Source organism: Coregonus lavaretus (assembly GCF_964263955.1).
Source record: "Coregonus lavaretus genome assembly, chromosome: 5".
NCBI lineage: Eukaryota > Metazoa > Chordata > Actinopteri > Salmoniformes > Salmonidae > Coregonus > Coregonus lavaretus.
Genome location: NC_139992.1, coordinates 62,963,455 through 62,977,814, shown reverse-complemented (window position 1 = coordinate 62,977,814; position 14,360 = coordinate 62,963,455). Strand labels below are relative to the sequence as shown.

At 46.1% G+C, this 14,360-nt stretch overlaps 1 protein-coding gene across 1 annotated transcript; it reads left to right on the top strand.

Moving 5' to 3' along the window:
• Nucleotides 1-238: 238 nt before the first annotated feature.
• ankar (ankyrin and armadillo repeat containing) lies at nucleotides 239-12,914 on the top strand (the record flags this gene model as incomplete). Its single annotated transcript, XM_084162542.1, has 23 exons — nucleotides 239-863; nucleotides 1,050-1,487; nucleotides 2,283-2,446; nucleotides 2,570-2,685; nucleotides 2,876-3,056; nucleotides 3,171-3,393; nucleotides 3,476-3,517; nucleotides 3,616-3,817; nucleotides 4,463-4,671; nucleotides 4,818-4,922; nucleotides 5,171-5,418; nucleotides 5,581-5,749; nucleotides 5,832-6,073; nucleotides 6,325-6,478; nucleotides 8,009-8,170; nucleotides 8,431-8,537; nucleotides 8,695-8,817; nucleotides 9,132-9,290; nucleotides 9,465-9,582; nucleotides 11,733-11,842; nucleotides 12,015-12,211; nucleotides 12,298-12,344; nucleotides 12,445-12,914. 23 exons carry the CDS (start codon nucleotides 239-241, stop codon nucleotides 12,663-12,665), a joined length of 4,362 nt encoding a protein of 1,453 aa, XP_084018668.1. The 3' UTR covers nucleotides 12,666-12,914.
• Between the last annotated feature and the right edge of the window lie 1,446 nt (nucleotides 12,915-14,360).

Below are 14,360 nucleotides of genomic sequence, written 5' to 3'. Positions count from 1 at the left end.
ACTATTTGTATGTGGAGATGAAGTCTCTCTAGACATCGCGCGCCGGTAACCAAGGCTTAGCGTCTTGGTTGCCAAGAGCAAAGAGCTCGGAATCATCCACATAATTTTGGACTTTTTGGAGGCAACAATGTTGTGCTGTGCTAGTACCAACAGGTTTCACTCGTTATTCTAAAACGGTCTATGCAAGTCATTTAGAGTGTAAGCAAAGGTTACAATAGCCTGCTAGCTAACGTTAGCTATGGAAATGATGGCGCGCTCACTGACATCAAATTCTTCATCCAGATTACAAAATTATTCTGTTGAAGAGAAGGATGATACGGCCTACCTTGCTTCATTGACAGCTCAAAGAAACGCCAACGCTTTCTTTGAGAAGTACGAAAAGGGTGAAGTTCAGGAGTTGCTGAGCCTGACCTCTTGTAACTGGTTTCTGTATGGTGATGACTTCACTCAGCCAGCTGAAATGCCGCCAGGCATAATCAAACAAATGAGGAACTTCACGGAATCAAACTTCATCATTCTCGCACCTGTGGATGCGCGAGTCCTTCTTGATTACAAAGTGGTCCATCAAATCGTCAGAGAGCTCACAGTTGCCATCTATTGTTTCAACCAAGTGCCATTTATCAGTCTTGAGCCAAACTTTGACCAGAGCACCTCATGCCAACTGTCTCCAGCATATTATGATACGAAAGTAGGCCAAATTCTGGTTAATATTGACTACACTATAAAGGCTCTTTGGCATGGAGCCAACATCCCTAGAGAAAAGCGCATTCGCTTCTCTGAACTCTGGAGAAGCAGCATGGGTGTCGACTCAAATGGAATACCCCAGACGAAGAAAGATGTGTTTGCAGAGTTTCTCACTGCAGGTATTTGGGTGACAGACAGAGAAATGTCATGTTATGCAAGATAAATACAGACAGATAAATGCATGCCCTAACTTTGGGGCAAAATTGTGTCCGTTTTCAAATAATGATGTTGATTAGATTCAATTGAACATGCCTACTTTAGAAATAGGATTCCCCTCAACTGGTGGTGCTTGTTGTGTCCTCCAGGTCTTCAGGACATCTCAGAGGAGCCCTGTTACCATGGCATATACAACGGGGAGGTCAATGTGGATCCGACCTACGACCCCAACAGTGCTGAGGAGGAGAGGCTTTTTTCCCAACACCAGGAGAGCATCCTGCTCAAGCTGACGTCCTACCTGTCCTCGGCCCGACAGCACGGCAACCTGTTTGTGTTCGAGAGTGCCCACAGTCTGGCCAGTGTGGTGAGGCTGACAGAGGAGAGGCTGGAGCTGGCCACCTACCAGAGGCTGCAGCAGAGGCTGGGTCTACAGGCGGGCCTGGTGAGGGGCTGCTTGGAGAGGAAGGCAGAGGTGTGCCGAGACCTGGCTTACCTGCGCCTCCTCACCTTCCTGGTGCCCTTCCTGGTAGGGCTGAAGAAGAGGATGAAGATCCCCGACCTGGCGCAGCTGCTACCAGCTTACTCAGGTCAGTTGCTACAGCGCAACAATGAAATATAATTTACAGGATCTCCATGAGCAACAGTACATCTCTGTGCTACTTACTTACTGCGTTCATACCGGTATTTGAATTCTAGACTGAGGCCAATTTTCTGTCACTTAAACAACTAGGTTCCATATTGCCTAATAAATCAGACTTTTATACCAATACTTAATATACAGTCTGAAACAGCAATGCAAAATCAAAGTTTTCCTTACAAGCCAGAATGTTGACTACAATTACATTTGAACTTACTCTACCGGTTGTCTGCTCGGTTTACAGCTGCTCTAAATTTTAGACAAAATATCTACAGGAAAGCATTGTTTACACAACTTTTTACAGTGCCAGTACTGTTGTTGAAATGTATATCACCTGACACGTGCAAAACCATGTAAACACCTGCAGACTTCGGTTACGTGCATGCGTCACGTGCATGTACTTCCGTCTTATGGACGTGGCTTTGGTCACAAGCAAACAAATCTTGATTGCCACACACAGAGACCTGTGTTTTGAAGTCAGGTTAATAACACTTTCCTTTGGATATTGCCTCACATTTCAACCAACTGAAGGATCAACACCACGGACAATCGGCAGAGTAAGTTCAAATGAAGTTTATTCAACATTCTGACTTGTAGGGACTGTTTGGAATGTTTTAACATAAATGTGCGTGGCGTTGCCTACATAATTTGAAGGGCTTTGCCACGTTTCATGCCTAGGTTCCCTATGGCTATCATACCATTGACTTTGGGGTTGCAACAGATGTGTTTATCGTTGTTTTTGTAGAGGATAAACTGAAGACAGAGAGGGAATTACCACCATTGCTCCTTGGACCTGCATTCGCCTGTAAACATTTTCCGTACAAGTCAGATGAGTATTTTCACCTACACGGTGGGATTGAAGTTGACATCGGAACCCCTCAGCTAGAGGAAGTCTCTGAGGAAACAAAGGTGAGAGTTGGATTCACTTACTAGTTAGTAGTGAGCCGTCACAAGCCACTTAAGAGCCATCTACTTCCACAGTGAGGGCCCTAGTTTAATAATGAAATCAGGTTGTCTTGTGGTTCCCTCCAGGAGGCCTTTGCTGCACTGCAGAGTCTTGCAGTAGATCACCTGAGAGACCTGCTAAGTCAGGACACCACCTACAAAGAGCACTTCCCCATACCAGTCCACGAGGTCAACGGCAAGAAGTATGTTAAGTTCACTTGCAGAGAAGCTGTCTTAACATGCACGCATAAACACACACACCTCACTTACATTGTGCTCGGAGGCCTTATACTCCACACTCTCGCACACAGATGCACTTGTAAGAGAACATATACCCATGCTTTTTAGTGTCCAATGGTGAGGCTCTTACACGCTGCTTGGTGTCTTTGACAGCTATCATGTCATCTCTATTGAGGTGGGCTCATTCTACCATCAGCCCAATGTGGTTCCATGGTGGGAGGCCCTCAACACTGCCATCAAAACCCTGAGAGGGAAGAGACTGCCTCTCACTGACATCCAGCTGCACGAGCAGTTCAAGAAGACATTTGGCTACAAAAAGGCCATCAAATGCAAGGTGATGATGGAAAAGAAGATATAGCAATATACGAAACTGTTCTTTTTTTTATAGAGTGTTAGGTAAATGTAAAAGGCTTGTATGATCGTGTGTGTTATTTCTCACTGGGGTCAGAGTGTGCCATTCGGCCTCCATGCTGCGGCAGAGCGCGGCCTATCTGCCGTGTTCTACTCGCTGTGCCGCCGGAACTCTCCATCTCACCTGGGGGTCCTGGATGAGCAGGGCTACTCCCTGCTGCACCACGCCGCCAAACACAACCACACGCACATCATCTGCCAGCTGGCCACCAACGGGGTCAATCTCAACCAGACACGCAGCGGCAGGTTCAGCCGCACAGGTCAGAGACACAAGCCTCTCTCTCCCTTACTCTCGTTTACACACTTTCCTAAAAACTGTTTACAAACACCTTTATTTTGCAGTGAAATCTGGAGGGGGCGGCGGGCCCCCAAAAGAAGGAGCTGGTAAGCACATACCAGTGTGAGTATGTCAGCCTCACTCTACTGTAACGAAATAGGGCTTTTAGACACAGCTTTCCACTGTTTGTTTGTACATGTTCCAGGCTCCACTCCCATGCACCTGGCTGCTCAGTGTGGTTCCCTGGAGGCCATCAGCTGTCTGCTGGCTCTGCAGGCCGACCACCGGCTAGTGGACCGCAGGGGCTGGATGGCTGTACACTTTGCTGCCTACTACGGCCAGGTGGCCTGCATACAGGCCCTTTGCAGAAAAGACCCAGAGCTGGTGGAGATGCAAACCACTGCCGAGTGAGTGAGGAGACACTTTTAGGTTTAGAATAGATGACATGTCTAACAGGGATCAATAGGATGCAACAGCAGGCCACTGGCACTGTTACACAGATGCTTTCAGTATCATTTAATGTAACACTAGCATGACATTGCTCTGTAATCAGCACATACAACAGTGGAGGCTGCTGAGGGGAGGACGGCTCATAATAATGGCTGGAATAGGGTCATTGGAATGGTATCAAACACATGGTTTCCATGTCGTTGATACCATTCCATTGACTCCATCCCAGCCATTATTTTTATTTTTTATTTTATTTCACCTTTATTTAACCAGGTAAGCCAGTTGAGAACAAGTTCTCATTTACAACTGCGACCTGGCCAAGATAAAGCAAAGCAGTGTGATAAAAATAACAACAACACAGAGTTACATATGGAATAAACAAAACGTACAGTCAAAAACACAATAGAAAATAGAACATCTATATACAGTGTGTGCAAATGTAGTAAGTTATGGAGGTAAGGCAATAAATAGGCCATAGTGCCATAGTCCTCCCCTCAGCAGCCTCCACTGACATACAAGTAACAGACACCACAAAATGCACTCGGGCAGTATGGATGCATCTGCTTCTACACGCACACAGGTTTAGTTTTTTGTCTCCTCAGGTACCGCAGCTGCCCGTTGCTCCTGACGGCCACTTCGGGCTCCGTGGAGGCCCTGGACTACCTGCTGTCCGCGGGAGCCGACTGGCGGAGGAAGGACAGCAAGGGCAACGACATCGTGCAGCTGGCCGCCCTCTACTTCCACCCCAAAGTCCTCAGGCACCTCATCTCCCTGGGCCTGCCGGACTTGCCCGTCTGGAAGATCCTTGTGGGTACGCTGCCTGGTGGAAAAGATGGAGATGGGAATTAGCTAGCTAGCGAGGGTTACGCTAGGCCAATGTTTGGTTCGCAGGTTGTATCCGTACGATGAGTCTGCACTGATACTGAGGCCTGTGTGTGTGTGTGTGTGATGGAGCAGAGATGCTGCACAGCGAGGACCACCGCAGGCTGGAGATGGCCATCCGCTGCCTGGAAGCTCTGTGTGTCACGGCCAATTCCTTCTGGAGGGATATCATGGATGCAGGTGAGTGAGTTTTTGGAGAGTTTGGGCCTATATCAGACAGGAAGGCTTTGTTTTATACTATAACCATGAATACTAGCTTTATATTGCCAATTTACATGTTTGCCTTGCAAAACCATCCTTGGAATTATACTCCATATCACAGTAACATTACAGCATTAAACATGTTGGTACTAGGGAACACAAAGCTAGGCCAATTGCAATAGAATCAAAATACTTACGGACCCTAAAGCAGCTTACCTACTCTGTAGGAGGGATCCCGGCCCTGTTGGAGCTAATGCGCAGCACGAGACCAGTGCTGCAATGTATGGCTGCTGCCGTGGTGTGTCACATCTCGGAGAGGACGCCCGTGTGTGAGGCCCTGGTGCGCTACGGTGCCGTGCCGGTGCTGGTCAATCTGCTGGGCAGCCGGCAGGCCGAGCTCCACTCCCGCTGTGCCCTCATACTGGCAGACCTGGCAGGGCACAGTGACCAGTACCAGTCCCTCATAGTCCAGCAGGTTAGTACTACTGATATAATCAGTCTTTCCCATAGCCCATCTGGTTAGTATTGTTATAACTAATAGGTTGGTTCAGTTATAACCAGTCTTGTGTGTGTGCACGCGCATGTGTGTGCCTGTCTGTCTGTATTTGTGTATGTTTGACCATTCGTATGTGTCCAGGGTGGAGTGGCCCCGTTGGTGAAGCTCCTGGGCTCGGACCTACAGGATGTGCTGGTGAACACTGTGCGGTGCATCAAGGCGCTGTGTGTCCGTAGCCCCGGCAACCAGACGGCCGTGGCTCTGGCTGGGGGGATTCCACAACTTGTGGAGCTCTTGACTGTCAGATCAGGTATACTGTTAAATCATGAGTAAGACGATGATGATGATCTAGAACATGATGATGAATCGTCTCTTTGGTCGTGTATCTCCAGAAGTGCTGCAGGAGGAGGCGTGCACGGCTCTGGCTGAGCTGGCTAAGGGACACCGGGAGAACCAGGACACCATCTGTGGAGCGGGCGCCGTGGCCCCACTGGTGTTCATACTGCGGGGGAGGAAGATGGCCGCGCAGCTGACTGCGGCCAGAGCCCTGGAGGCCATTGCCGATCACAACCCTGCCATACAGGCCTGCTTTCTGAAAAAGTTGGCCGCCAAGCACCTCCTACGACTCTTAAAGGTAGGACCTGAGCAAGTCAAATCATTGTTTCCCTCATTTTTAAATACGCTCATGGAATTCTTGAACATGTATATTCATGTACTTTAAGTTGTGTCCCCTGGGCCATGTTCAGGGTTGAGTTCAGTAGGACACGCGTTATCAAACTGTTTTGCCACAGAAAATGAACATCTGTGTTCTTATGGGACAAATTCAGGTAGTACCGCCCCGTTTCAATCTTTCAAAACCTTTTCTCCCTATTGAACGTGACCCAGGTGTTCCAGGTCGAGGCGAGGGAGCAGGGGGCCGTCTCTCTATGGGCCTTGGCAGGACACACTCTGAAGCAACAGAGACTCATGGCAGAGCACATCGGCTACCACTTCATCCTCGAGCTCATCCTTTCCTCCTCCGACAGGATGCAATACGTCGGTAGGTTCCTTTAACTCTCATTTAAATGCTACCTCTCTGTACTTGCTAGGTCTCTTACGCAAAAGAGGTCACTTACACCAAATTCATCTCTCTCACAAGAGGACTCTCCAGCAAAGCAAAGGTTAAATGGCAATCATCGGTTCATGGACAGAGTTGGCTCGCTAACAAGCTAACATTGAGCTTTTCCAGACATTTTATTCGGTCAGGGGGATGACCTCTCCAGGGATCGTTGAAACTAAACACTGAGTGTTGTAAAACAATGATACTTCCATGCGGCGTTGACAGGCGATGCAGATGAATGATTGACTGTACCATAAACAGGCACCCTGAGGTTTGTGCTGGAGCGAGGCCCGCCTCTGTCACCGCAAGCCCAGCCACCTCCTACCCCCAGACGGCTTTCCTCTGCTAGACTCATCACCCGCAGCCAGAGCACAGGAAGGCATGCAGTCAGGAATGCCTGTCTGTCTATCCCTCCATTGGGAATCCCAACTCCTTTTATAATCTCCAACCGGCATAGCCAGAAGGGGACTGGCCACCCCTCAGAGCCTGGTTCCTCTCTAGGCTTCTTCCTAGGTTTCTGCCTTTCTAGGGAGTTTCTGTATAGCACTTTGTGACATCTGCTGATGTAAAAAGGGCTTTATAAATAAATTTGATTGATTGATTGAAAAGAAGTGGAACACAATCTCAAACAAAATTGAATGTGACAAACATTTCAATATCCCAAAGTTGATTTGGAAGAACTGGGGTATCAATTGAAATGGGATGGGTCACTCCCCATACCTCTGTCACTCCTTGAACACGTGTGTTCCCAGGTTGTTCTTTGCTGTAACATGTGAAGAGCCTCTACTCTTCCCTCAGGTCCTCTGTCTGTCACACATCTCTACAGAGCATCTGTACAGCAGCTTCTGAAATAGTTTCTGTCCAGACAAGACAACAGCTGTTTCTTTCATTCCAGCCTTCTTTTTCACAAAAAAATGCCTGTCCTCTTAAAAGGGAGACGAACTGAGGTTAATGATGTGGAAATGGTAGGCCTGCGCCTGACCACAATAACACCACGACAATGGTTTACAAAGTTAATGTACAGATTGAATTCTAGGTAACACTTTACCTGAACCGTCTGTCACAAAGTCTACATAATGCCATCATAGTAATGGCATAACAGTCATGACCGCTGATGTCAGCTTATAGGCCTAGCGACTAACTTTACATTATGCTAACCCAAAATCGTTATTAGGGCCAGCTAATGGGCAGGTCATAACTCTAGCCAACTAGCTGTTTCATGAGCTGACAGCTGGCATCAACTTATGCCTTTGTCCTGTCATCTTCACACTGATGGTCACCACTGCTGGCCAATACTCCATAAAGGCGTCACTCACTCACATCCCAGCGCTGCCACCAATTGTAAAATGTGGTGTGGAGGTTTCAGATCTGGTCAGGCCAGAGAGGGCCCTTATGAAATAAGTCAAGTCAAGTCAAGGTTTACATACAATTCAGCTTGGTAAATTGTAATAAAATAGTATTGTGTTTCAGGCTGCCAGGCAGTTATAGCACTGAGCAGGGACAGTCGGAGCCACCAGGACGGGCTGTGTAAAGAAAACGGGGTGCCCCCACTGGTTCGCCTACTACGAGGGTCCCGGACCACAGAGAGAACCCTCCTCAGTGTTATACGATCCCTGGGCATCCTGTGTATTGGTTTGTACATTCTCACTGTGGCCTTAATCTTATCTTGAGAAACACAGTACATGCACTCAAAGGTTTGCATAAACCATGCATTGGTATCAATGGGAGATTTTAGTAAACCTTTGTCATGATACTACTTGACTATTTTGCCCATTGATGTTTTAACAGTGCTACAGTAGTAACATGGCTTTCAGACTTGACAACAGGTCACAGTATACAAGCTAATAATATACCATGACTTCTAGTGCATGCATGTTTCATACTAATTTTAGGAGTGGCACACACCAATAACCCAAACAGCCAGAGGGTCATAGCTGAGGAGCAAGCCATTCCAACTCTGTTAGAACTTGTGACGCACCATGAATCACTGCAGGTCAAGGTAAATACATTGGAAATCGATCACCCCAAAAAATCTTTCTCTCTCCTCTTAAATTTCCTTGGTAGTGCCACAAAAGTCCCACAAACAAGGGCAGCCAATACTATAATTTTCCATTGAAAGCAATTTAGGCTTGGGTGACATGTTGACTCTCCTGCAGGTCCAAGTGGCTCAAACGCTGGCCTGTGTGCTGCTGGGAAACCAGGACCTACAAACGGCCTTTTGGGAAAAAAAGGAGTTTACCTATGAAACAGTTCTAGAGTTGCTGCGAGTGCCAGATCAGGTAAACCATTTGAAAGGCTATTTGTGGGCTACTTCATATCCTCAAACCAACTTTAGCCCAGTATGTAATTGAACCTTTCAGTATGTCAGCAGTCAGCACAGTCACTAACAATATGTTGTGGAACAAGAGATGGGTCTAGTACAGATTAGAAAGAAAAGCTTACAAGATCCAATACAGGTATCTCAATGTGCAATGAACTACTGGCACCTAATGGACAAGGACTGCTCAAGCACTAAGGGGTGTTGACAATCCGTAAAGTGGATTCCCCATGGCAATTGCGGAAGTGATTTGTCATGTTTGCCTTTTCCCAATAGGACATCTGCCTGGAGGCTGGTTATGCCCTGTCTCTGTTTGCCTACAACAACACCACCCAGCAGGCAGCCATCCTGCAGAATGGTGGCCTTCCCATAGCCATGTACGAGGCCTTCTTGAACTCCAGGAACGAGATGGAGAGGGCCAAAGCTGCTTTTCAGGTAGCCATGAAGCAGATCATTGAAAAAATTAACATGAGGGCCACAGTAATATCAATGGGTCATTAACAGCTGCTGATTTGTATGTGCTTTCTGTCTTGACACGGAATTAGTGTTAGGTAATGCCTTTTATCGCTACCTTTTAGTTTCGTGGTAACTGGTCACTACTCTCTCCAGATAGTCGTGTTGGCCAAAGTGATCACAGACACGGACCAGGTGACTCTGTCTGCCAGAGGGGTGACTGGCCTTGTAGACCTTCTGCAGTCCACTAATCCCAACACTGTGGTCCTGACAGGTAACTTCAGCCCAGTACTATGTATGGGAAGAACATTATATACAGTGGGGAGAACAAGTATTTGATACACTGCCGATTTTGCAGGTTTTCCTACTTACAAAGCATGTAGAGGTCTGTAATTTGTATCATATGTACACTTCAACTGTGAGAGACGGAAAAAAAAATCCAGAAAATCACATTGTATGATTTTTAAGTAATTAATTTGCATTTTATTGCATGACATAAGTATTTGATCACCTACCAACCAGTAAGAATTCCGGCTCTCACAGACCTGTTAGTTTTTCTTTAAGAAGCCCTCCTGTTCTCCACTCATTACCTGTATTAACTGCACCTGTTTGAACTCGTTACCTGTATAAAAGACCTGTCCACACACTCAATCAAACAGACTCCAACCTCTCCACAATGGCCAAGACCAGAGAGCTGTGTAAGGACATCTGGGATAAAATGGTAGACCTGCACAAGGGTGGGATGGGCTACAGGACAATAGGCAAGCAGCTTGGTGAGAAGGCAACAACTGTTGGCGCAATTATTAGAAAATGGAAGAAGTTCAAGATGACGGTCAATCACCCTCCGTCTGGGGCTCCATGCAAGATCTCACCTCGTGGGGCACCAATGATCATGAGGAAGGTGAGGGATCAGCCCAGAACTACACGGCAGGACCTGGTCAATGACCTGAAGAGAGCTGGGACCACAGTCTCAAAGAAAACCATTAGTAACACACTACGCCATACTACGCCGTCATGGATTAAAATACTGCAGCGCACGCAAGGTCCCCCTGCTCAAGCCAGCGCATGTCCAGGCCCGTCTGAAGTTTGCCAATGACCATCTGGATGATCCAGAGGAGGAATGGGAGAAGGTCATGTGGTCTGATGAGACAAAAATAGAGCTTTTTGGTCTAAACTCCACTCTCCGTGTTTGGAGGAAGAAGAAGGATGAGTACAACCCCAAGAACACCATCCCAACCATAAAGCATGGAGGTGGAAACATCATTCTTTGGGGATGATTTTCTGCAAAGGGGACAGGACGACTGCACCGTATTGAGGGGAGGATGGATGGGGCCATGTATTGCGAGATCTTGGCCAACAACCTCCTTCCCTCAGTAAGAGCATTGAAGATGGGTCGTGGCTGGGTCTTCCAGCATGACAACGACCCGAAACACACAGCCAGGGCAACTAAGGAATGGCTCCGTAAGAAGCATCTCAAGGTCCTGGAGTGGCCTAGCCAGTCTCCAGACCTGAACCCAATAGAAAATCTTTGGAGGGAGCTGAAAGTCCGTATTGCCCAGCGACAGCCCCGAAACCTGAAGGATCTGAAGAAGGTCTGTATGGAGGAGTGGGCCAAAATCCCTGCTGCAGTGTGTGCAAACCTGGTCAGGTCCTACAGGAAACGTATGATCTCTGTAATTGCAAACAAAGGTTTCTGTACCAAATATTAAGTTCTGCTTTTCTGATGTATCAAATACTTATGTCATGCAATAAAATGCAAATTAATTACTTAAAAATCATAATGTGATTTTCTGGATTTTTGTTTTAGATTCCGTCTCTCACAGTTGAAGTGTACCTATGATCAAAATTACAGACCTCTACATGCTTTGTAAGTAGGAAAACCTGCAAAATCGGCAGTGTATCAAATACTTGTTCTCCCCACTGTACACTAAACAAAAATATAAACGCAACATGTAAACTGTTGGTCCCATGTTTCATTAGCTGTAATAAAAGATCCCAGAAATGTTCCATATGCACAAAAAGCTTATTTCTCTCACATTTTGTGCACAAATTTGTTTACATCCCTGTTAGTGAGCATTTCTCCTTTGCCAAGATAATCCATCCACCTGACAGGTGTGGCATATCATGAAGCTGATTAAGCAGCATGGTCATTACACGGGTGCACCTTGTGCTGGGGACAATAAAAACCCACTCTAAAATGTGCAGTTTTGAATGCACAGAAATACTGTGACGAGATCCTGACGCGCATTTTCTTTAAAGGTATCTGTGACCAACAGATACATAATTAATTAATTTCAATTGACTGATTTCCTTATATGAACTGTAACTCAGTAAAATCTTTGAAATTGTTGCATGTTACGTTTATATTTTTGTTCAGTATAGAATAACACTTGTCTGACCTTGCTGCATACATTTCTGCCATAGCTCAGTTGCTAGCCAGTCTGGCTCACACCCGGGCAGGTATTCCTGATGCTATTGTCACCATGGGAGCTGTTGGTCACCTATGCGCTCACCTGTATTCTGAGGAGGAAGAGGTAAGGATGGGACTGGTGGTATGGGGGAGCATTCCTGTCTATGACTATTGCCTGAAAATTACCAAGATAATTCATTCTACAACCATCAAATGCTATCCAACTTTACATATTTCAGGTTATGATGTGCAGATTTTTGATACAAGCATGGTGGTGAAATCCTTAATATTTTCAGGTGCGAACGGCATCTTCAAGTGCCCTCGGCTACCTCACCTTTAATCGTCACGCACATCGCCTCTTGTTGGTGGAATGTCGAAACACTCCATCTATGTACGACCTTATGACCCAGCATCTCATCGAGGACGCCAAGATCTCACACGTTTTTACTGCCGAGTTCGAAAGGCAGAAAATAGTGGGGCTGCCATCACTAAGGTATGTTAGTTTTTTTGCCCTAAAAAGCAATGCTTTCATATATTTCTAGCTGGGATAACATCAATAATTTCTGTCCTTTTTAACAGTTTGGAGATAAATGGTGGCCCACCTGTTCCTCAACGCAACAAAAAAGGTACATTTTGTTATGCTGTAAATAATGATTTGAATCTATTTATATAATAAAAAGTCATAATGGTCTATGTCATCGTCTTTGTCGCCTCTACCTATGTCAGGTTTGTCCAAAAAGACAAGCCGCACTCCTGGCCTGTCAGTGTCTGCAGGCCACTTTGGGCGGACCAGCTCGGCTCCAGTTCTTCAGCTTCAACCCCAGAGGAGCAGGACAGCCAACCCCAAGGTTAGGCTGCAGGGAGAGTGGCCAACCCATAGCTCCCAGCCCACCCTGGAGTCACTGGGGCTGGATAAGGACAGCCAGAGACCCCAGCAAAGGCAGTGACCCTGGAGGTCAGCCTAGGATCTAGCCTGACTGGACTAGCTTAAAGTAGTAGTGAATTTATGACTCAGGGAACCATTCTATTTATGTTCAAGATGAATATATTACATTTATATTATTAATGGGAAAGACTGACTTAATGGAATAATATATTGGAAGTCGGTTGAATAAAAAAACAAAATGAAACACCTAGTCCTTTCTGTCCTTTCTGCCAGGATGTACAGTACCAGTCAAAAGTTTGGACACCTACTCACACCTACTCATTCCAGGGTTTTTCTTCTATTTTTTACATTGTAGAATAATAGTGAAGACATCAAAACTATGAATTAACACATATGGAATCATGTAGTAACCAAAAAAGTGTTAAACAAATCAAAATATATTTTACATTTGAGATTCTTCAAATAGCCACCCTTTGCCTTGATGACAGCTTTGCACACTCTTGGCATTCTCTCAACCAGCTTCACCTGGAATGCTTTTCCAACAGTCTTGAAGGAGTTCCCACATATGCTGAGCACTTGTTGGCTGCTTTTCCTTCACTGCGGTCCAACTCATCCTAAATCATCTCAATTGGGTTGAGGTCGGGGGATTGTGGAGGCCAGGTCATCTGATGCAGCACTCCATCACTCTACATCTTGGTAAAATAGCCCTTCCACAGCCTGAAGGTGTGTTGGGTCATTGTCCTGTTGAAAAACAAATGATAGTCCCACTAAGCTGTCCCTAGCTGTGTGTTGCCGCTTTCCATGTCTGTTGTCTGTAACTTGTGAGGTGTGGAAACACTTTGTTGCTTTTATGAATTTTGTCTTGCTGCTTTTTGTTCTATGTTGCTCGGTCTGTATGCTACGTCTTGTTTGTCCTATGTTGCTATGTCTGTATGCTATGTCTTGTTCTATGTTGTTATTGTCTATATTGTAATTGTTTTTAAACCTGCCCAGGGACTGCGGTTGAAAATTAGCCGGCTGGCTAAAACCGGCACTTTTACTGAAACGTTGATTAATGTGCACTGTCCCTGTAAAAATAAACTCAAACTCAAACTCAAGCCCAAACCAGATGGGATGGCGTATCGCTGCAGAATGCCGTGGTAGCCATGCTGGTTAAGTGTGCCTTGAATTCTAAATAAATCACAGACAGTGTCACCAGCAAAGCACCCCCACACCAGTACCTCCTCCTCCATGCTTTACAGTGGCAAATACACATGCGGAGATCATCTGGTCACCCACACCGCGTCTCACAAAGACATGGCGGTTGGAACCAAAAATCTCCAATTTGGACTCATCAGACCAAAGGACAGATTTCCACCGGTCTAATGTCCATTGCTCATGTTTCTTGGCCCAAGCAAGTCTCTTCTTATTATTGGTGTCCTTTAGTAGTGGTTTCTTTGCAGCAATTCGACCATGAAGGCCTGATTCACGCAGTCTCCTCTGAACAGTTGATGTTGAAATGTGTCTGTTACTTGAACTCTGTGAAGCATTTATTTGGGCTGCAATTTCTGAGGCTGGTAACTCTAACTTATCTTCTGCAGCAGAGGAAACTGGGTCTTCCATTCCTGTGGCGGTCCTCATGAGAGCCAGTTTCATCATAGCGCTTGATGGTTTTTGCGACTGCACTTGAAGAAACGTTCAAAGCTCTTGAAATGTTCCAGATTGACTGACCTTCATGTCTTAATGTAATGATGGACTGTTGTTTCTCTTTGCTTAT